Source organism: Magallana gigas, chromosome 7, assembly GCF_963853765.1.
Source record: "Magallana gigas chromosome 7, xbMagGiga1.1, whole genome shotgun sequence".
NCBI lineage: Eukaryota > Metazoa > Mollusca > Bivalvia > Ostreida > Ostreidae > Magallana > Magallana gigas.
The window spans coordinates 23,639,787-23,661,654 of record NC_088859.1 but is presented as its reverse complement, the minus strand read 5'-3'; the positions used below and the strand labels follow the sequence as shown (position 1 = coordinate 23,661,654).

The following is a 21,868-nucleotide window of genomic DNA, read 5'->3' as shown; positions in this document are numbered from 1 at the left end:
CACAATCAGCGTAAGGGGGAAAAGTTAAAATAACTCGTTTTAAAATTAAGAAAAAAAAATATTGCTTGCCTTTATGCATCATTTGTTTATTCTTCATCGTTTATTATGTCAGATCAAAAATAGTGCGACTTTTTGAAAATTTATTTCAAGCTCCGTAATCTACCGAGCTCATCCCGGAAAATCCCGAGCTCTCTGGCTCAATTGTACATCGGATACCTTAATGTTGTGAAAATTAAGGATCACACCCTTTTACAAGGAGAGATAATTATGAAATATTGAAAATTTTTGAGAATTTTTCAAAAATCTTCTTTTAAAGAAGCATAAGGCCAGAAAAGCTGAAACTTGTGTAGTAGCATTCTCAGGTAGTGTAAATTCAAAGTTGTGAAAATCATCCTGTCACAAAAGCGGTTCAACTTTAGGATATCTGGAGAAAAAAATGGAATTTTTTTTATACAGGATCTAATACATTATCCAGATATTTTGTGTATGACATCATGAAACTGATTTTATTATGGTTATATTGTTCTTCAGGTGAGCAATGTGGCCCATGGGCCTTTTGTTTGTTTTCTTTAAGCTTAACTGAGGCTGTATGTCCTTTATGAAATTTGTGCTAACTATACCATTTTGAAATTCTTAACATAGCCTCATGTGACCATTTTAAGATCCCTAAGCTTCTTATGTGAATTCACATCAACATTCAGGATGTGAACATGATCTTCATTGATTACTTAATAATAAAAAATAAATCTACTTTGCTGTAGGTAAAATTTGCCGTAAGTATGCAGTTGGAAATTGCACCGCAACACCACCTTTTCATAATTGGAAGAAGTGGTATGAACATTAAACAAATTATGCAAAGAACAGGTGCCAATATTCACTTCCCTGACCCCACTACATCTACTCCTCAAAGAAAAGGAACAATTTATATCACGGGAAACATTGAAAGTGTTTTCCAGGCCCGGCAGCATCTCATTGTAAGTGAAAGGGAAGACGTTTGGTTTGTTAAATTGATTTTAGGACCTTTGATTTGTTGTTTTTATGTTAAAGGCTTCATTTTAGCACACATTTGATAAAAATCATTCCAAGGTATTATTAAACTGTTTTGTGAATGTTCCTTTGAGAACTGTCACTTAATGCATTAGCTTGGAAGCTACTTAATTTGTCCCATATGCTTGTAATGTAGTTATGATAATAATAATTCAAAGCTGATCTCCTATGCATCAAATTTATGTCTGTTAAAAATAGTTCACAGGTAAAAGAGGCAGAAGTATGTAAAATGTTAAGTCCGTCAAAAAAACATATTAATGGGTCAAACTAAGGCATTTTGAGAATACTAATTCCAGTTCGTATTTTCCTGCCATTTTGCCAGAAATCGCATTAGGAATACTCATGTTTTATTTCACTATCATGGAGACTAAACAACAAATTTTCAAAAGTAATGTTAATGTGGTTGTGATTTTGTTGAAAATACAATGATTGTGGTAAACTTGGGCTATACAAGAGAAATAATGAAAGTACATGTATTTGAGACCAGTCTTATGAAAATTTAGGCAAGGTGTAATGCGATATATTTTTTTTCAATTGCTTTGAAGCAGGTATACGGGACGAATTCTGTAGTTAAACCGGGTTTGTAGGACATCTCTCATTTTAACGATACAACATTCATCTATACAAACCTATAAACAAATAGTTGTTTGAAGAATCTTGAGATGATATTATGACATGTTTTCCTATGATCTTTCATGAGCTCACGACAATGTTTATTTTGTATGAATTGATTTGAGTTAATTGGTTTTTGTTTTTACAATTCAGGGATGTTTACCATTGGTTCTCATGTTTGATGTAAAAAATGAAATTGAGATAGAACAAGGTTAGTATTGATATTTAGAGTACAGTTAATATGAATTTTAAAATTAATATGTGCAGGGCCAGTTGATGCACATAATAATGAATTTTTGCAAAAATACGCAATAGGGTTGATGTCTTAAAAAAACTACAGTTTGTGATATAACAGTTTACTTTAGGAGCAATTTAATCCGACCAAGACAATTGTGCACCTTGTAGTACTAATTCACTTTACAGGCTTGGATGCCAAATGTTCCAGATGCTAGAGGAGATAATGCTTTTTTAGCTGACCTAAGGTGAAAGCTCAAGTGAGCTTTTCTCATCACATTTTCCTATTTTCAACATCTTCTTGATTATAAATATAATTATAAATTGCAAAAATTATAGGCTAATTCTGTTTCAAATTTGAGTAATTTACAAAAATAACAACAGTTAATAACTTCAGGTTCGGTATTTCATATATCAAAAACCAGGTTTTTATTTGAAGCAGCCATGTTGGATGCATGATAAACGGGTCAATCTTACAAAGATGAATTTCTTGTTATGCAACAGTTTACATGTGAAGGGAATATTTGAAACACGCAAAATATATTTTTTGAAGTAAATTGAGGTTAAATGTGTTGAAATTTTCACTTGTGACGGTGGTTTTAGCTTGTTTAGATTTTTGTTTCATTATCATTATGCTTTTTAACTTGAGGAAACTATCGCTTGTATTTTGGATGTTGCGATATGTTTGCGATTGCTCCGGGTCACCGGACATAGGCAAGTTTGTCAGCTTACAAGAGATGATCAAATGATGTCATGTACTAGAAGTTTTTAAGTCACCTAAGTCACTCAGGTGACCTAATGCAATTTGTCTTCGTCAGTCGTTGCGCGTCATGCGTTAACAATTTTACATTTTTAACTTCTTCTTTAAAACTATGTGGCCAATTGTTACCAGTTTTGGTGTGAAGCATCTCTATGGTAAGAAGAATCTAAATTGTGAAATTCATGGCTGCACCACCCCCAGGGTGCCAAGGTTGGGGCCAAATATGCCAAAAAAGCCTAATTTTCAAAAATCTTCTTCACTACTCCCACACATGTGAGGAAAAAACTGAATGAATGGTTATGATGTCCCTGAATCCCTCTATAAAAATTGTGATATTCATGGCCCCTGGGTCAGGGGTTCAGGATCTAGGGTGGGGCCAATATGGCCATATTGTCAAAATGTATAAGATCTTAAAAAATCTTCTCTACTCCCATATATATTTGTTAAAAACTAAATGCATGAATATGATGTCCATGAAGTCTACTACCGTATTTATAAAATTCATTACCCCTGGGACAGGGGTTTTATATAAGGCCCTAGAGCGGGGTCAATGTAGCTATATGGTGAAAATGTATTAAATCTTAGAAACTTTTCTTCATTACTCCCGCACATGTCCACTACCGCCTGTACCTAAATTGTGAAATTCATGGCCCATGGTTCAGGGGTTCAGGCTGTAAGGGGGGGGCAATATGGCCATATAGTGTTAATGCAAATAATGTTTAAAATTCTTCTCTAGTCTCACACATCTGTATGAGAGACTGACTTCATAATTATGTTAACCAGGAAGTCTTCTAATTTGTAAATTTTATGTCCCCTAGACAATGGATGTTGACTCTAGGGCAGGGCCAAAATGGATGTATAGTGTTAATGCATATCATGTTTAAAAGTTATCTTCTCTCCTCCCAAACAACTGTAGGGAAAACTGAATTCATAATTTTGTAGAACAGGAATTCCTCTACCAAAATCTAGAGGTAGAGGTTCTGAAATGGGGGGGGGGGGGGGGGGCAAAACACTCATATAGTATATAGGTTATTTAGTGTTCATGTATAGAGAATGTTTAAAAAAAAGTCTACTGACACGGAATATAAACTGACTGCATATTTAGAAAAAACATTAAGCTATCATGTATTTCATGCCGCCTACATGTAAGGCAAGTGTTATGGCTGGAAGAGGGGGTATATTTGTCTTGTTATTTTATTAGCCCCCTTACTACCGGTTTTACCGGAGGGGACTATAGCTTTCCTCTGCGTCCATCAGTCCGTCTGTCCATCCATCCATCTGTCTGTCCCACTTCAGTCTTCCACACTTTTTTTCTTAATGCGTTTAAGGAATAATATGAAATGTCAAATTACAGATTAAGTTTACACTTTTGTAGCGTCTGGTTGACACATTTTCGAGAAATTTAATTTTTAATATTCCAGTTTTTAATGTTCGGGTTCGTTATCGGGTTCAGTGTGTATTGAATAAATGAGGAAAGTATGTAGTCAGTTATAATATCGTCCATTCCTTTTATTGTTTCTAACAAATAAGTTCTGTAAAATAGTGTCATGCATTGTGTTATAAATTTTATCGACAGGGTTTTTAGCGCACCTTAGGTGAAAGCTCAAGTGAGCTATTCTGATCACATTTTGTCCGTCGTCCGTCCGTCTGTTAGTCTGTCTGTCTGTCTGTAAACTTTTCACATCTTCAACATCTTCTCAAGAACCACTGGGCCAATTTCAACCAAACTTGCCACAAAGCATCTTTAGCGTAAGGGGATTCAAAGTTGTGAAAATTTAGGACCACGCCTTTTTGCAAAGGGAGATAATTAGAAATTTATGAAAATTTTCAAGAAATTTTAAAAAATCTTCTTCTCATGAACCATAACACCAGGAAAGCTGAAACTTGTGTGGAAGCATCCTCAGGTAGTGTAGATACAAAATTGTGAAAATCATGACCCCCGGGGTAGACTAAGGGTGGGGCCACAATGGAGGGTCAAAGTTTTACATAGGAATATATAGAGTAAATCTTTAAAAATCTGCTTCTCAGAAACTAATCAGCCAGGAAAGCTGACACTTGTGTGGAAGCATCCTCAGGTAGTGTAGATTCAAAGTTGTGAAAATCATGACCCCCGGGGGTAGGAAGAGGCCACAATGGGTGATCGAAGTTTTACATAGGAATATATTGAGTAAATCTTTAAAAATCTTCTTCTCAGAAACTAATAAGACAGGAATGTTGACACTTGCGTGGAAGCGTCCTCAGGTAGTGTAGATTTAAAGTTGTGAAAATCATGACCCCCGGGTGTAGGGTGGGGCCACAATGGGGGATCAAAGTTTAACATATGAATATATAGAGTAAATCTTTAAAAATCTTCTTCTCAGAAACTAATCAGCCAGGAAAGCTGACACTTGTGTGGAAGCATCCTCAGGTAGTGTAGAGTCAAGGTTGTGAAAATCATGGCCCCCAGGGGTAGGGTGGGGCCACAGTTGGGGATTGAACTTTTACATAGGAATATATAGAGTAAATCTTTAAAAATCTGCTTCTCAGAAACTAATGGGCTTAGAAAGCTGAAACTTGTGTGGAAGCATCCTCAGGTAGTGTAAATTCAAGGTTGTGAAAATCATGACCCCCGGGGATAGGGTGGGGCCACAATGGGGGATCGAAGTTTTACATTGCAATATATAGAGTAAATCTTTAAAAATCTTCTTCTCAGAAACTAATCAGCCAGGAAAGCTGACACTTGTGTGGAAGCATCCTCAGGTAATGAAGATTCATACTTGTGAAAATCATGGCCCCCGGTTGTAGGGTTGGGCCACAATGGGGGATCAAAGTTTTACATAGGAATATATAGAGTAAATCTTTAAAAATCTTCTTCTCAGAAACTAATCAGCCAGGAAAGCTGACACTTGTGTGGAAGCATCCTCAGGTAATGAAGATTCATACTTGTGAAAATCATGGCCCCCGGTTGTAGGGTTGGGCCACAATGGGGGATCAAAGTTTAACATAGGAATATATAGAGTAAATCTTTAAAAATCTTCTTCTCAGAAACTAATCAGCCAGGAAAGCTGACACTTGTGTGGAAACATCCTCAGGTAATGAAGATTCATAGTTGTGAAAATCATGACCCCGGGTGTAGGGTGGGGCCACAATGGGGGATCAAAGTTTTACATAGGAATATATAGAGTAAATCTTTAAAAATTTTCTTCTCAGAAACTAATCAGCCAGGAAAGCTGACACTTGTGTTGAAGCATCGTCAGGTAGTGTAGATTCAAAGTTGTGAAAATCATGGCCCCTGGGGGTAGGGTGGGGCCACAATGGGGTGTCGAAGTTTAACATAGGAATATATAGAGTAAATCTTTAAAAATTTTCTACTCAGAAACTTATCAGCCAGCAAAGCTGAAACTTGTGTGGAAGCATCCTCAGGTAATGTAGATTCAAGGTTGTGAAAATCATGACCCCTGGGGGTAGGGTAGGGCCACAATGGGGGGTCGAAGTTTTACATAGGAATATATAGAGTAAATCTTTAAAAATCTTCTTCTCAGAAACTAATCAGCCAGGAAAGCTGACACTTGTGTGAAAGCATCCTCAGGTAGTGTAGATACAAAGTATGTATTAGGTATTATTGTACATTGTCCAGATAGTTTGTATTATGACTCCATTTAGCTGATTTTATCATACCTATTGTTTCTCAGGTGAGCGATGTGGCCCATGGGCCTCTTGTGTTGTTTTGAATTTTGTTTATGCTTTTTTACCTGAGGGGAAATATTGCCCGTATTTTGGAATTTTTACGTATCCAATCAAATAAAGAATTTGGTAAATCAGACAGATTATTGTTTACCTGTGCAAAATGAGCAAAATCTGATTCACTAAAAACATTATATTATAAATACTATACATTCTATTGGTAATTCGGTACGATCTCTACGATAACGTTGCGGGTACTGTAGCCTTTTTAAGGTATTTTCAAAACGGAAGACCTCTTGTTGCTCGCAACGAGCCTCTAGTTATTATTTTTCTCAACAGATTTTTTTCAGCGATTTTTGAAAACAAGGGAAGAAATATTGATACAATTTTGCAACAGTCTTGCAGGAAATATATTACTTTATGAAATGTAAGGTTTCGAACTTCCGGTTTCGGTACTTCCTGTTTTTACAAAGAAAATTGTGAAAATTAAATGAAACGCAATACTTTGTTTGTTTTTTGAGTTAGAACATTCAAATTTTAGAATTAGATGTATCTTGTCTAGATGTACAATTTGAAAAAATAAAGGGTCTGCAGGGACCAACGTTCAAAACAGCCCTTTAGCTGTAGCTTTTTTATTTTCCTTCCATATTTAAAAATCTTTTCAGTTTATTGTTCAGAATAAAGAGTACAATCTTAAAATTATGGTCCGAGAGGCCACTTTTTGACTCCTAATAGGGGTTTGGAAGGCCTAAAGATCATAACTTGTTTAAATTTCAAAAATATCTTTAGAAAGAGTTATCTCGCTTTGCTGTAAGAATGTAGAGCATAAATACTGTAGACATACCAAGTTTTGTGTCCAAAGAATGAATACTTACTTTAAAATGATTTTGAAAATATTCCTGTGGAAATTAGACGTGTAGCTACTTGTAAAATTCTTTCTTTTGACATTGCACTACTCATAAGTTCCTATCTATGCAACTGGTTATACCAAGGCATTCAGAAATTTTGGAAATAGATAAGAGATGAATTTTTTTGACATTTTAAGAAAAAAAGGGAAAACGGGGGCTGTCGAAAAGCCCTAACTTTTTGTTGAAGACAAAAAAAGTTCTAGTTTCTTTAAATATCTTCAAAAACAAAAATTAAGGGTTGAAATATTAATCTTGACACCAAGAGCAATTGTTTGACTTTCTTTAATATGACATTTTATTCTATTCAGTCCAGATAACTCGCTTGATGGAACAATTAGATGTTTTCATTAGTGTCAAACCAAAACCAAAGCAACCAAACAAGGTGAGAGAATTCAGGTTAATGTTGATACAATAACATTTGTTGAATCCGGATGTTGTTCATTCCGGCACGTTGTCCAATCCAGCAAAATTATTCAGTCCCTTAACATTTTCCTATCATTTTATGTTAAAAAAATGTTGTGCAATACAGATCTTGTCTATTCTGTTAACCGGCCACATTGAAATGAACCAACTGCTTATAATTAGTGAGAGTTATCTCCCGTAATCTGGCCACTTATTGATCGGCCTTGTGTGGATAATCACTACTCAATTAGGGAACAATTCTCCTGTTGTTGCCATTAAGTCTTGTTGGAAATAAATACGCATTTTTTAGCCAATGAAAGTTAGATAATTGGATTATACTTAACCCCATTTTTTTCAGCCGTGATTTTGGATACCGCGGGAGTACAACTGCTGATATCAATTGTAATTAATGGCCATTGTGTGGTTACACAAATAGAGTTACATTTTATTCTGTCAAAATGTTTCATTCTATATTAAAATCTCGTGTATATAAATATTTATCCATCATTCCCAGCATCAAAACAGTTCTTGCCATTGCATAATCAACCACCTTCTGACTTGTCGCATGGTAAAAATTTGTTTAACAATTTATGGTGAAGCAAGCACTTCTCTATGTTGGACTTCTCAGGTTAATCGGATGTTTAAAAATATGATCAATTACGATGATTTGATTGAAAAAGTATTTCCATTGTACGTATTCCTTTACGTTATGCAATTATTGTTTTAAAAAAAAATGAAAATTGGCACCAGAATCACAATTGAGGAGGGCTAATATATTTTAGAAGAATTGAAGATTTTGCAAGAATAGACGATCAAGACCTACTGCATTAAATACTAAAATTACTGTGCAACAATGTTCTCCAAACTGGATGTTGCCTAATCAGCCACAATTTTTAGAACCACCCTCCGCCGGATTAGACAAGTTTAACTGTAGTATGAGCAATCTAGTTTTATCTCACCTGAGCCGAAGGCTCAAAAGAGCTTTTCTGATCAAATTTTTTTCTGGTGTCTGTCATCAGTGTTGTAGTTGTTGTTGTCCACATTTTCATTTCTGCCATTCTGACAATACTTGGCCATTTTCAACCAAACTTGGCACAAAACATTCCTCGGCCAAAGAGAAGTTTGTTCAAATGAAGGACCACACCCTACTTTAAGTGATGAAAATGGAAAATTAGGAAAGATAAAAATATATTGACATTTAAAGAATACTACCTTTTTCTCAAATATCATTTGGCAAGTAAAGTTGAAAATGGTGTGGAAATTTCCTCATTTAGTGTCAGTTCAAGTCTGTTCAAATCATGACCCCTTGGGGGGGGGGGGGGTCTGTTCAAATTCTTATATTTGAATATTTAGGCAAAATCTTAAAAAATATTTTCCTGAAAAAACCTTTTCGCCAGAAAAATTGAAATTCTTGATGAAGCATCTTCAGATGATTTGGATTGTGGTTTTTCAAATCATGATTCAAGGGAATAGGTTGGGGCCATAATTGGGGAGGGGGGTGTCAATTTTTATCTCACTGAGACAAAGTTGGGAATGGAGGGGGTTGGGGAACTTATGCTATACCCTCGGCGTTGGCGTATTTACCTGGTTAAAGTTTTTAGCTCACCTGAGTTTTTCTGATCACATTTTGTCCGTCGTCCATCTGTTCATCTGTCATTCGTCCTTCTGTAAACTTTTTACATTTTGAACTTCTTCTTTAAAACCGCTTGGAGTTCACGCAAGGTGAACAACAGTTGATTATAATTAGGAAAACCAATGAAAGGACGAGTGCACTTAAGCTATAGTGAATGGGCCCTTTTCCAGTGCCGTTTTTATGTTGAACAAAATGCTTTTTCCCCATAAAATTTGAGCACTGATGGATACTTCTGATTTAAATGCATGCTTAACTTTACCAAAATCAGTATACATTTTAAACAATTGAGGATTTTTAAATGCCTATATATAGTCTACATCCGGAAAAATCGTACAGAACCTATTTGAGTTGTGTCTATTTAAATCAGTGGGATGAGACATTTAAATCAACATTATTCTGTTGAACAAGACTCGAGTTCATTAATGGTTGGATCCATACACTTTTTGAAATATTTTGAATACGGATACATACAGTGTAATTTGATGAAATCAATTTTATTTTTAAATATTACACAACATGATTCATAAGAGGTTTTCTCGAAATTCTTGTCGGAAAACTCCGAGAATCCATATTATAAAAATGTGCGTAATTCAAATAGAGATTAAAAACTACTTGCCAAGCAAAATAACATATCGTTGATTTTAAAATTAATAATAATCGATAAAATCAACTCCCGTCAGATTTTTGTTTAATTGTTTACAATTTCTATTTACTAACAATATTTTGAGATGCTTACCATTACAAGTTTAATCTCTTTTGTTCAAGACATTCATCCTGTACAAATCTGTTTTAAAATTTCCCTGTTATTCAGAACTAATAAGATTCCCTCCCCCTACCCCGATCTAAAAATTATTTTGAAATGAAATTAACATCTCAAGAATGAAATTTTTGATGAGTAACAAAGAATTAATAAAAAAGAAAACTAAGAAAAATCATTGTTGCGTTTTACCTGTAGAGTTAAACATTTCTACCAATCCAGCTCCAGTTAAATAAATGCTATATTTTTTTCACCGTTAATCTCTAACTCTACTTGAAATCATGAAAAATATCAGTTATATAAAAGTTTATTAATTTCTACTCTATGAGTGATAAATAATAATAATACACCCCAAAATTCAAATTTTCATATGTCAAACTTGCAATTGCTTATCGTTTTCTGCCATCTTGAAACTCTTGTGCTCTCACTAAAAGTAGGAATAAACTTTTGTAACACGGGTTCAACACTAGTGTAGTGAAATACATGTTTTATTAACAACTCTGGCAACCCGAGTCGCTCGTGTCGTTAGGACATAGATTTTTTTTTTTAAAATTTCAGTTTCCGTTCATTTTTGTCCCATAAGATGCACATATTGAAATGAAATTTAATATACAGGTTTATCATGATAATATCTAGGACAAGTTAAGTTTTGGGTACAATCGAGCAATTTTCGACAGAGTTGAATTTTGATTATTTGCAGTTTCCGTTCATTTTCATCGTATAGGATGCACATATTGAAATAAAATTTGGTATACAGCTTTTTCATAATATCTAAGTCAAGTTAAATTTGGGTACGATCAAACATTTTTGACAGAGTTATGTACCAAACTCAGGATATTTAATAGCAACTTAAAATCAGTGCTACTTTATGGGTCGGAAACATGGAGCTTCACAATGGCGGACAGGAAAAAACTCCAATCCTTTGTAAACAGATGTCTGAGAAACATCCTTCAGATATGGTGACCAAACAAAATAAAAAATGAAAACCTTTGGAGAAGAACAAACCAAATCCCTATGCCACAAGAAATCATAAAGAGAAAATTGAAATGGATTGGACATACACTAAGAAAAGGCAGATCTAACATCACATGTCAAGCCCTCCAATGGACACCACAAGGGAAGAGGAAAAGGGGAAGGCCAAGACTAACTTGGAGAAGAGTCCTTGAAAAAGAAATGTCAGAGAAAGGACACAGCTGGAACACCATCCACCAACTAGCAAAGGACAAAGAGAAGTGGAGAAGAATTGTCTGTGGCCTATGCTCCCTGTTGGCCTATGCTCCACAGGGGAGTGAGAAAGGCTTAATTAAAAAAAAATTCATATGTACCTTGGACTATGAAATCTACATCAATTTTCATAGTTATTCAGACACGAGTAAATAAAAGTGACACCGTTAAAACAGTTTCCATGGTTCTGACACATTTCAGTTACTGCTATATCATCTACTCTCTCTGCTCTGTCATGTATTCTCTCTGCTCTGTCTCAATCCATCAAAATATGTGTATTTGTCATACAGATGACCTGCAATATATTTCAGACTAGATTTCATTCCACTCCAAAACATATTCCGAAGCATGTCATTTTCATCATCTGGATTTACCAATCCATGTATTGATGCCTTACTCAATAAATCCTCTAATCTACATCCCCATGCTGAGATGTCTTCACTTTCCTGTTGTCTTGCAATATAAAAATTTGCGATTGATGTCTCTTTCTCCTCCACTGTACCATAAATGCTGTCTAATTTATACATGATTTTATCTACAGTTGCATTTGGTCCAAGACTCATTAAAACTCTCATTGCTGGACCTACGAATACCTAAACAGATAACATTCTCTGAATAACCGTCTGTTTGGAGGCATTCTACCTCATATCTCCACTGATCAAACAAAATCTCACCCTTTCTATCGCCTGAAAACAATACAAGTATTGTAGCACAACTAAGGGGAATAGGGGTTGGAGAATTGTGAGTAGAATCATGAGTAGATAGACCAGGATTGGATGGGGATTGGCCATGGGATGGGACTTAGGGATTGACTGGGGGATTGGATTGGACTGGGTTTTGTACCATTTGTCCAGTATTGGGGTCTCTAGACTCCCTGTTTGACTCTCTTTTCAATGACTCTGCATATGTCAAAACCCACTTTTTAAATTCTTCTGGATTACCACTATCAGGCTTAACATCTAATGCCTCTAGTGTTTGTGCCAAGTCATCTAATTCACTCGGAGTAAGTGCAGCCATGATGACAAATAATATCAAACACAAAATCATGATATAAATAATTTGTCAACTCACTCAACACAAGCATAAGACATTATACAAATAACACAACACGGAAATTGTCGCGTAGCACTGTGCAATGAAACCGACGTGTTGTTCAACACCGCTTTAATTGAAACTATTTGATTGTTTATTTACATTTTTTAATTTTAGAAATTTTTTTAAAGTTGTTTCTAGTATGTAAGAAAAATCTCTGTTAGTAATATAAATATACTAATTGGAACACCTCAGACAGACAATAAAAGTTTGATCGGACACTGTGTACTTGTTGTTTCTTTTCTGTATTGAGTACTAGTGCTTAAATAATATATAAACACTAAATGTTCACTTGATGTACCACTGAATGATAAACCAATGTAAATCAAACACCAAACTAATTTGACTTGAATTTCTTCAAACCAGACTGTATAACTAAACTTAGTCTCGTAAGTCAAAGTCTGTAAAGTCAGTGAAAGTAATTAAATATTAGTAAATAAGAAAAATAAATAAATATGATACTTCTGTTAATACTATACCAACACTAACTAAACAAGATAATTGTCTCTAAAGAAAATAAATGATACCAAAGCAAAATAATGGATCAGCTGATCAATATTTACAATCATGTTTTCAACTTGAATTGTTTTCCGTACGTACGTTACTATCTTAAACAAACGATAAATAAATACAGTAGAAGTCAATAAATTTTACTATATATCCAGCGTTGTTTGTCCAAAGAATTTAGAAGGCCTGCGGTCACTAACGGTAGTTATTGTGATTACATGAATATAGATATATTGACGACCAAAAAATGACATTACAAAGAACTTAATATTAGATTTCATATCTTGTCATAAATTGTTAATACACAAAAAATTAACGTCATACAATGTTCCCACTTTATAGGGAAAAGTTATATATACTCCATGAATATACGGGTATATGTAAATAATAGATTGTTTATAATATGATATATATATTAGATTTATGGAAAATGAGATATGAATTCCATATTCTTTAAGAGAAAACAGTACCTAGCTAGAGGTTAAAATCTTTACATAGGTCATTTATATTAACTTATTTAATATGGAAGATATAATTATCAAATTAAGAAAAGATTGCAAGTTTTGAAAACTAATTAATTCATGCAGAGTGTGGTCGTGCAGTGTATTAATATATCAAAATGGACGTGCTATGAAGGATTAGCATTTTGATTTTTGTATAAATAGTACCACATACCAGGAAAGTCATAGATATTGATTTAAGAATTTTCAAAGGAAGGAATGTTGATGTTCAAAAACATTATACCTGACATCCTTCTGTACACAAGTGAATACTATTGCTTTTACTGATAATATTTAAGTTTCAAAGAAAACTTAACTTATCCTAATATTAACTATATGAGCTAGACAAAATAGGACATACATGTATATATAAATATGATTTTAGTTTATAAAAGAATGATTTACATTATATGTAATTCATTAAGAGTAAATATTTTTCTGATCAGAGGGTCATTGTACCTTTAGTTTATGTTGCAAAACTTAATCATACATGAATATGATACTTTATATTCAAGGAAGAAAACATTTGTTTTCTACATTACATTGGAAGCTGAAGATCATACATTTAATTACATTATTGATGTATTATATGTGTATATGTATCCTATATATCAGACAGTAAAATCTGACATTTCAATAAATGCAATTCATTCTTCTTTCTATTAACATCTTACAGATGGAAAATTAGATATAGTTTTGGATTTTACAAACAATGTATTTTATTTATATCACAGAGAAATGAGGCAGAATGGTTTTAAAACATTATTTTCTGGAAAAAAAACATTAATCATGCAGCAACAATATGGACAATTGTTATAGAAATTGGTGGGGAAAATAATGGGTACATTTTATGTGTTTTGTGGATAAGATGATCAAGCAATTTTGTATTTCCACATGATGAAACCAAAGTTGATTTATTAAAATGGTCTATGTTTATTTAAATCATTGATTGAGAATCTTCTCTATTTGGAAGGATTTTTATTTATTGTCAAATACTTTGAAGATGCTACTTGATATTCCGATATGCCGAAGGCTGGATGAAAAGAATGTCCCCCTCATCCAAGCAATCCCCCGGATGTGATGGATGAGGGGCATTCTTGGAAGACAGCCTGAGGCTGAGGAGCATCAAGGTTCCCTCCCTTCATGGGTTTTGAGAATTGTTTATCCCACCTCAAATAAAAGTACATTTTTGACAATAAATCTGCTTTAAAATTATGAGTGTTTATCACAATGGACGCACTATTGATATGGTATGTGACGTCACTTCCTGGAAGGTTTTTATCTTTTTTTGAAGGGCGATCCCAAGCATAATAGCCAGGAAATAATGCTACTTGATACTCCTCAGCCTCAGACTGTCTTCCAAGAATGCCCCTCATCCATCACATCTGGGGGAATGCTTGGATGAGGGGGACATTTTATTGCTTAAATATGACACAGGCACCTGACGTTTTTAAAAACTTTTTTCTAAATGAAAAAAAAATCCTTGTACTATAATATATACATGTAGTACAAGAATTTTAAAGAGAAAAGTTTAAAACGTCACATGCATGTATGTATAAAACCCTAATCTTGTGTCTATATAGTTTTGTAAAAATGGTTTGAAATGTAATGTAAAAACTAGATGCTGTCATTAGACTGTAATACCCGCACCATGCGTTTGCCCCTAAATAACACTGTTTTGAACCAGTTTAATTAAAAATGAAGGCTATATGCAAGCTCCGGTAATACAATTAAAATTTATAATTTTCATTACTGAAGGATGAGATCCCTTCCCATATGATAATACACATCGTGACATGAGCAGCACTTTATGTGCAATATGGGGTAGAACTGTTTGCAGTGAATTTTCAGTTAATCAATATATATATATTAATCTTAACATTTTATGTCATAGAAAGTATAATGGTCTACATAATTATTACACACAAAATTAGAAATTAAATTATGCCCCCTCCCCATGGCGATTGCCGGTTTTAGATGTGCCTACATGAACATCATCGTGTGCACAGATTTAGAGAAGGGGTGGGAGTGAGGGGTCCAGACCCCCCCCATGAAAATTCATTTATATCAATTGTAAAATTACCAAAAATACACCTTGGACCCCAATGCTCTTACAGACATGTAAACGCTCAAACACATTGCGCTTCCATGTTAGATAACATTATTTGGGGGTAAATATTTAATCAATATTTAATATACTTTATTGTTTATCTCAATAGAAAGTATACATGTACATCACAATATGCAGGTGTCCTGCACCACCTTAAAGCTGTTATTTACCTAATTAAATAGTGCAAGTGGATTTGGAGAATAGGTCATAAAAATACATGCATGTTACAAATGAATGATCTTTGTCTGAAGTTACGTACACATTGGGGGGTGGGGGGGGGTTAAAGACAACACCTGTGGGTCATTAATATTAATGTACTTTACACCATTTGATGCATCATATAATGACATTAGAAGATATTTTGTATTTTCCTGTTTCGTGGGGATCAGAACAGTCCCATAAGGTCATGACCTACATTGTATTTGATGCATTATAATACATTAAGAAAGAAATACTCCTTCCTTCCTATTATAACTCATATAAAAATGATAAGTGTCTACACCTACTTACATGTAATACACAAATTTAATAAGAAATTGTTTATATGTGGTAAGCTCAATAGTGCATGCAGTCTGACAAATGAAAAAAATAACTTTTGTAACTAAAATGACAGAAACTTTACAAATTCTGATCATATATATATATTCTTGATCCTTAAAGGGCATCAAAAGGTATGTACCGGTAGGTAATGGGCCTCAGGGTTAAATTTAATTTTTCAAAACCGTAATGCACATCTATGGAACAGTTCCTATCATATCCCAAGATTGATGTGTCTATCCATTAAATCATAAAAGGAGTTCTATATTAAGGATCTATGTTTTTTTGAAGTGATAAACGTCAATTTTCTGCTACTTTTTGACTCCCTGGATGAAATTTAAATTTTGAAAACCTTACTGCACATCTATAGAACAGTCACTATCATATCCCAAGATATGATTGTCTATCCATTAAATCATAAGAGGAGCTCTTGGATCAATGTTTGTTTTTTTAGTGATAAACATCAATTTTCTGCTACTATTTGACTCCCTGGATGAAATTTAGATTTTTAAAACCTTATTGCACATCTATAGGACAGCCCCAATTATATCCCAAGAGATGACGTAGCTACTCAAAAAGTTGTAAGAGGAGTTCTGGTAACCATATTTTTTTTGCAAAAAAACGTCATTTTTTGTTGCCCACTGATCCCCTTAATTAAAAAAAAAATTCTGGAACCTGATCACGCCTCAATATGACACCCCCAATCATATTCTAGAAGATCATTTGGCTACTGCCCCAAAAAAATGACGTTTTTGAAACCAGTTTTTTTGTAAAAAAAACGTCATTTTTTAGCCATTAAATGACCCCCAGGACAAAATTGAAAATTCCGAAACCTTATTGCGCATCTATAGGACACCCTAAAACATATTCCAAAAGATGATTTGTCTACTTTTGAAAATGTAGGAGGAGTTCGAGGAAGAAGGTTTTTGTGAAAAAAACGTCATTTTTTACCAATTATTTGACCCCCAGGACTAACAGAGAATTTTTGAAACCTTTTTACAAAACAACATGATACCCCAAATCAAACTCCAAGAGTTCAGTTTGCTGGTTTATAAGATGTAAGAGCAGTTTGAGAAAGTAAAACGTGACAGACGGACGGACGGAAAAGGGTAACAACAATATACCCGAACTTTCTTTAGAAAGTGCGGGTATAATGAAACAAGGTTCTGAAAGGAAGTATAAAAAGACCATCATTTAATCATATTGATGGTTTGCTCTCAGTGAAGTAGACACAGATAAATCACAGGCAAAGATATTATTTTTTTTTTTTTCATAATAAAAAATATTAACCTCTACCTAATAATAAGGTACCGGTATAGAGGGTATATATTTTTAATTATGAGAAAGATATATAACGTTAGTAAAATGTAGCCGATTGAATGAACTTAATTAACATTATTTGTGTCGATCGTCATAACATACCACCTGTTTAAAGCTGCAATTGGTCTAATTTTTTGGCTACTACAGTATCAAATAATTGTCCATACAAACCAATTATCTTAATTTTGTTTTTCCAGAACTCACATTTACAGTTGATGTCAAAGTCGTAATACAATCATCCATTCCTCAACTTCAGGGCGAATTTTGATATGAGACGAAATAACGCGATACCGTTTTCATGACATTCATAATTTTTTTCCATTAAAACATGGCTTAATTGACTGGGAAAACTACCGCAATGTTTGTTATTGTTATTTTAAACGATGGTTATGCTAAGTATGTGTATACACATACTCAGCATAACCATCATTTAAAAGCGTACACAAAATCTGATATAAAATCGGATCATTCAGCTTAAAAAAAGGTGTTGTTCTGTTTATCTGTCTTTGTATGCGTAATTTGCAGACTTAACAATAAGTAGAACTCATATTTATTGCCTTTTTATGTTATGACAACTGTTTTAGTCAGTTTTGGGCAAAAACAAACCAGTTCAATATATGTTTACATTTTGACCCTCCAATGTACAAGATGGCTGAACATCCCTCTATATAATAATAATATTATTATCAACAGAGGACAGCAACATTTGACAGAAAATCATACCAACAAAACACATTTGTAAACAATAACAAGACACGAGTTTTGTTTACAAAACAAAGAAAGAAAAACTCTGTATTGGGCTTCTAACTCAATATATGACTTAAATTTTGGCAAGACATTAAAAATACCCAAAGTAACCATTCTGAACATAAAGAAAAGGGAAAAATGAAATTTAAAATTTTCAGTCTATGTCCCTTTAAAGAATATTTAGATATGCCCCTCTATATAATTACTTTAAAGATGATCTTTCACGATTCTTGATTTTTTATCTTTCATATGTTATGGCCTTGTATAATAAAATATCTATATACTTTATTTATTTCAAGTTCTGCTTATTGAGAGCAGAAAAGGGGCAAAAAATGTCTGATTCCTGAAGCATCAACTCGTGTCAGTACTGTCAGTACTGTCAGTACTTTGATTATAGCTCTTTAACACGTGACAACATTTTTCATTCCAGTGTATTCATCAATCAAGTGTGAGTGAGGTTAAGAAAGTCAAACAAGTTTACGCCAGGTAAACAACAATCGTTTAATTTTAATGGGAAAGACAAATTAAATTTGTCAGTGTTTTTAATTTAATTGAGCGCATTGAGGTACAATTTTCTTCGTCACATCTATAGGAATTTTTAAAATAAAATACAACTAGTAGACTAATTGTTCTCGAACAATTAGAGGTCTTTCCACCTCATTGTTTTTTATGTTTGAAATAAGATTGCTTCAATAGAATAAAGGATTTTTTCTGCGTTACTTCATAAAAAGTGTCAAACGATTAAGTTTGCATTTTTTTATGGCTTGACCTTGACCTTTGACCTTTATATCATTTTGATCTGACGAGGTAGATGCATCTATACCAAGTTCTTCAATGTATCTATGATTATTGATTCAAAAGTTATTTGTGTTTTTTATTGAATGTTCGAAACTTTCAGGGGCAATAACTGCTAGAAAGGGACTTTGGACCCTGTCGGTATGAATAGATTGAAGAAGCGTCTAAGTATACTGAATACATTAGTGAAAGTTTCAAGTCTATATCTCTAACGGTTAATGAGGAGTAGCGATAACAAGCATTTTGTACAATAGGGGCAATAACTCTGTTATTATTTAAAAGGAAAAGCCAAGGGGCTATATTTTAAAATTTCTTAAGGTGTCCTATTTCATCCATGAAAAAGTTTTTCTCTACCACACTTAACAAAAGAGATCTAATAACTCATAAATTAACGGATTTCCAAATGACCTTGACCTTTGACCTTTATGTCATTTTGATCGGCCAAGGTAGGCGCTTCCATCCCAAGTGGTCCGAAGTCTCTGTGACAAATGATAAAAAAGTTGGAAGTTATTTTATAGAAATTCAAATACTTTCAGGGGCAATAACTACTAGAAGGGGGCCTCAGATCCTTTCGGTATGATAGATTAAAGAACCCTCTTAGTGTACTGAAGACACTATTGCTATTTCTTAGTCAACGCTATCCGGCCACATTGTTTACAAGCAGCACTGATTTTTATGAATAAACTGATGAACAAATACTGCCCTCCCAACCAATCGCTAAGCCCCTATCTATTCTAAAGGTTCCTCAGCGTTGGGTATCAACTTTAGATGGACAGAAGAACGCTTCATTTCTTCTTTCTATCCTCATCCAAATTGACTACACAACTCAACAAATTTTACCTTCTCTCAGATAACAAGCGAAATAGCGTAGTGGCAACACTCTCGCCTACAAAGCTTAGGGTTCTCGGATCGATACCGGGTGGGCGCCACCGATTTTTTTTTTGAGCAATTGCTTAAATAATTGCATGAACAAGCAAAATATTTTCACCAAAGATGTATCAATTCAGTATTCATAAGTGACAAAAATTTTGTTCTTGTTCAAAGTGTCCCTCTATATTTCTGTCACAGCCGCAATTTGATGTTAACGTAAATCGTTGTTGTTGATAGAATGAATAACTCAGCTGTTGGGTTCTTGTAATATATATTTTTCAATGTATAGAATTTATGGTGATCTGTAACAATAATTATTACAGAAATGGAAATAATAAAATACACACTTGCACAGCTAAGATTCAGACATTAAATATATTTTAAGTTGTTTGAATATGATTAATTTATGTTTTAAATAATTAATATTTTCAACAGATAACTTAGGCAACTGCAGTAAAATGTACTTACCAAAATGACAGATATTTTATATCACTATAATTATAAAATAGATGATATATTATGGAGAAGGAGATCGACTCTTCCTTTCTCTCGGTTGTCTGGGGGTGAAGTTTGTTAGATTTAGGATTTGGCACCAAGCATGTGCACTTAAATGTAAAACTTGTAAAACCACTCATTCACTATTTCTAAAATATCAACCAAGACATAAAACTCTCACATGACCCAAACACCTTTGACCTTTCACACTCCAAACTCAACCAATGACTGTAAAACACCATGAAAATGAATGAAATGTATGTGGAAACGTAGTAAATTCCAGTGATCTGTAATTCACTATGTTTATAGATGATGATGAAAATGATAAATGAATATTAGTACATTATATATCAATATATTAAAATCAATATTGGATCAATGAATATTAATTCACTCTGTGACATTTCCCGTTCCAAATAAAAACAAAAATGTCAAATAATGACTAATTTTAATGGAATTATAAAAAAAAAAGTCACTTCTGACGTCATATACTGCCAATGACTGCAAATAAATAGGTGAAAAATATAATTTATATTAACTCTTCTAAAAAATAACATAACAATTTAATGTACCTGAAACACTTTAAAAATGGGGAATTATGGGGGCCAAATTTGACTAATAATGACTGATTTTAATTGAATTATAAAAATAAAAGTCACTTCTGATGTCATATACTGCCAATGACTGCAAAGAAATAGGTGAAAAATATAATTTATATTAACTCTTCTAAAAAATAACATAACAATTTAATGTACCTGAAACACTTTAAAAATGGGGAATTATGGGGGCCAAAGACTAATATCATGTAATTATAGTTCTTTAAGGAATACATTTTATATCCCTTTTGTTTCAAACTGTAAAATAAGATAAAAGGCTTCACTGATAATGTCATTGATTTTAACTATTTATTCATTTAAACCAGCAGTAATTTCGACCAATTCATTAAAGTCAACCTTTTTATCCTTTTTAAAATATTTTTTTGCCTAAAACGGGTTCCATCGCCCTATAAACAGGATCAACCTAACTTTCGAAAGATAGGGTAAAATGATAAACCAATTCAATATGCAAATGTTAGAATTGTGTCAAACTTATGATTGACACTATATTTTATCATAAAATGTAAATTTTTTACACTCATTCGAAAATTATTATAATCATGGTAGATTTTCTACAATCTATTTTATAAAAAACTAGAATTTGACCCGTGCGTGCACGGGTTGACATTGCATATCGAACATTTTCGAAATAGGTACATCGACACACCATATTATTGACATTTACATAACATAGTTTTAAGCCTACAATAATGCAATCAATTTCACTACTCTTTCCTTAGTTTGAATAATCTAAATGTGTCTCAGGAAAGGCCCTCACCACAGTTTGAATGCCTCCCATATACCCGTAATGTAGCAGAAAATTGCAAAAATTGCTCAAGTTGCCTTGAAAAAACCCCCAGTCAAATTCATCATAATGAATCTGTTTGAGAGTGTAAATACCTTTCATCTAAAAATTTTAATCCATATATAATGGAAGAATTCAACAATTTTTCACCAACATACACATTATTTTCTTTGCTACAGAGACAATACACGGAACGCGTTCTATCGTAAAACTGGGTCCTTTGGACATAATTCATTTTTACGATAAAACATATT

The 21,868-nt window shown here is 33.5% G+C and overlaps 1 protein-coding gene across 1 annotated transcript in view; it reads left to right on the top strand.

Annotated features, from left to right (window-relative positions):
* The window catches only part of LOC105325916 (protein bicaudal C homolog 1-A), a 294,873-nt gene that overhangs the window by 111,821 nt on the left and 161,184 nt on the right, over window positions 1–21,868 (top strand). Inside the window, exons 8-10 of the mRNA XM_034458287.2 lie at window positions 762–974; window positions 1,813–1,870; window positions 7,533–7,606. Coding sequence (XP_034314178.2) covers window positions 762–974; window positions 1,813–1,870; window positions 7,533–7,606 — 345 coding nt within the window. The remainder of the gene's footprint in view (window positions 1–761; window positions 975–1,812; window positions 1,871–7,532; window positions 7,607–21,868) is intronic.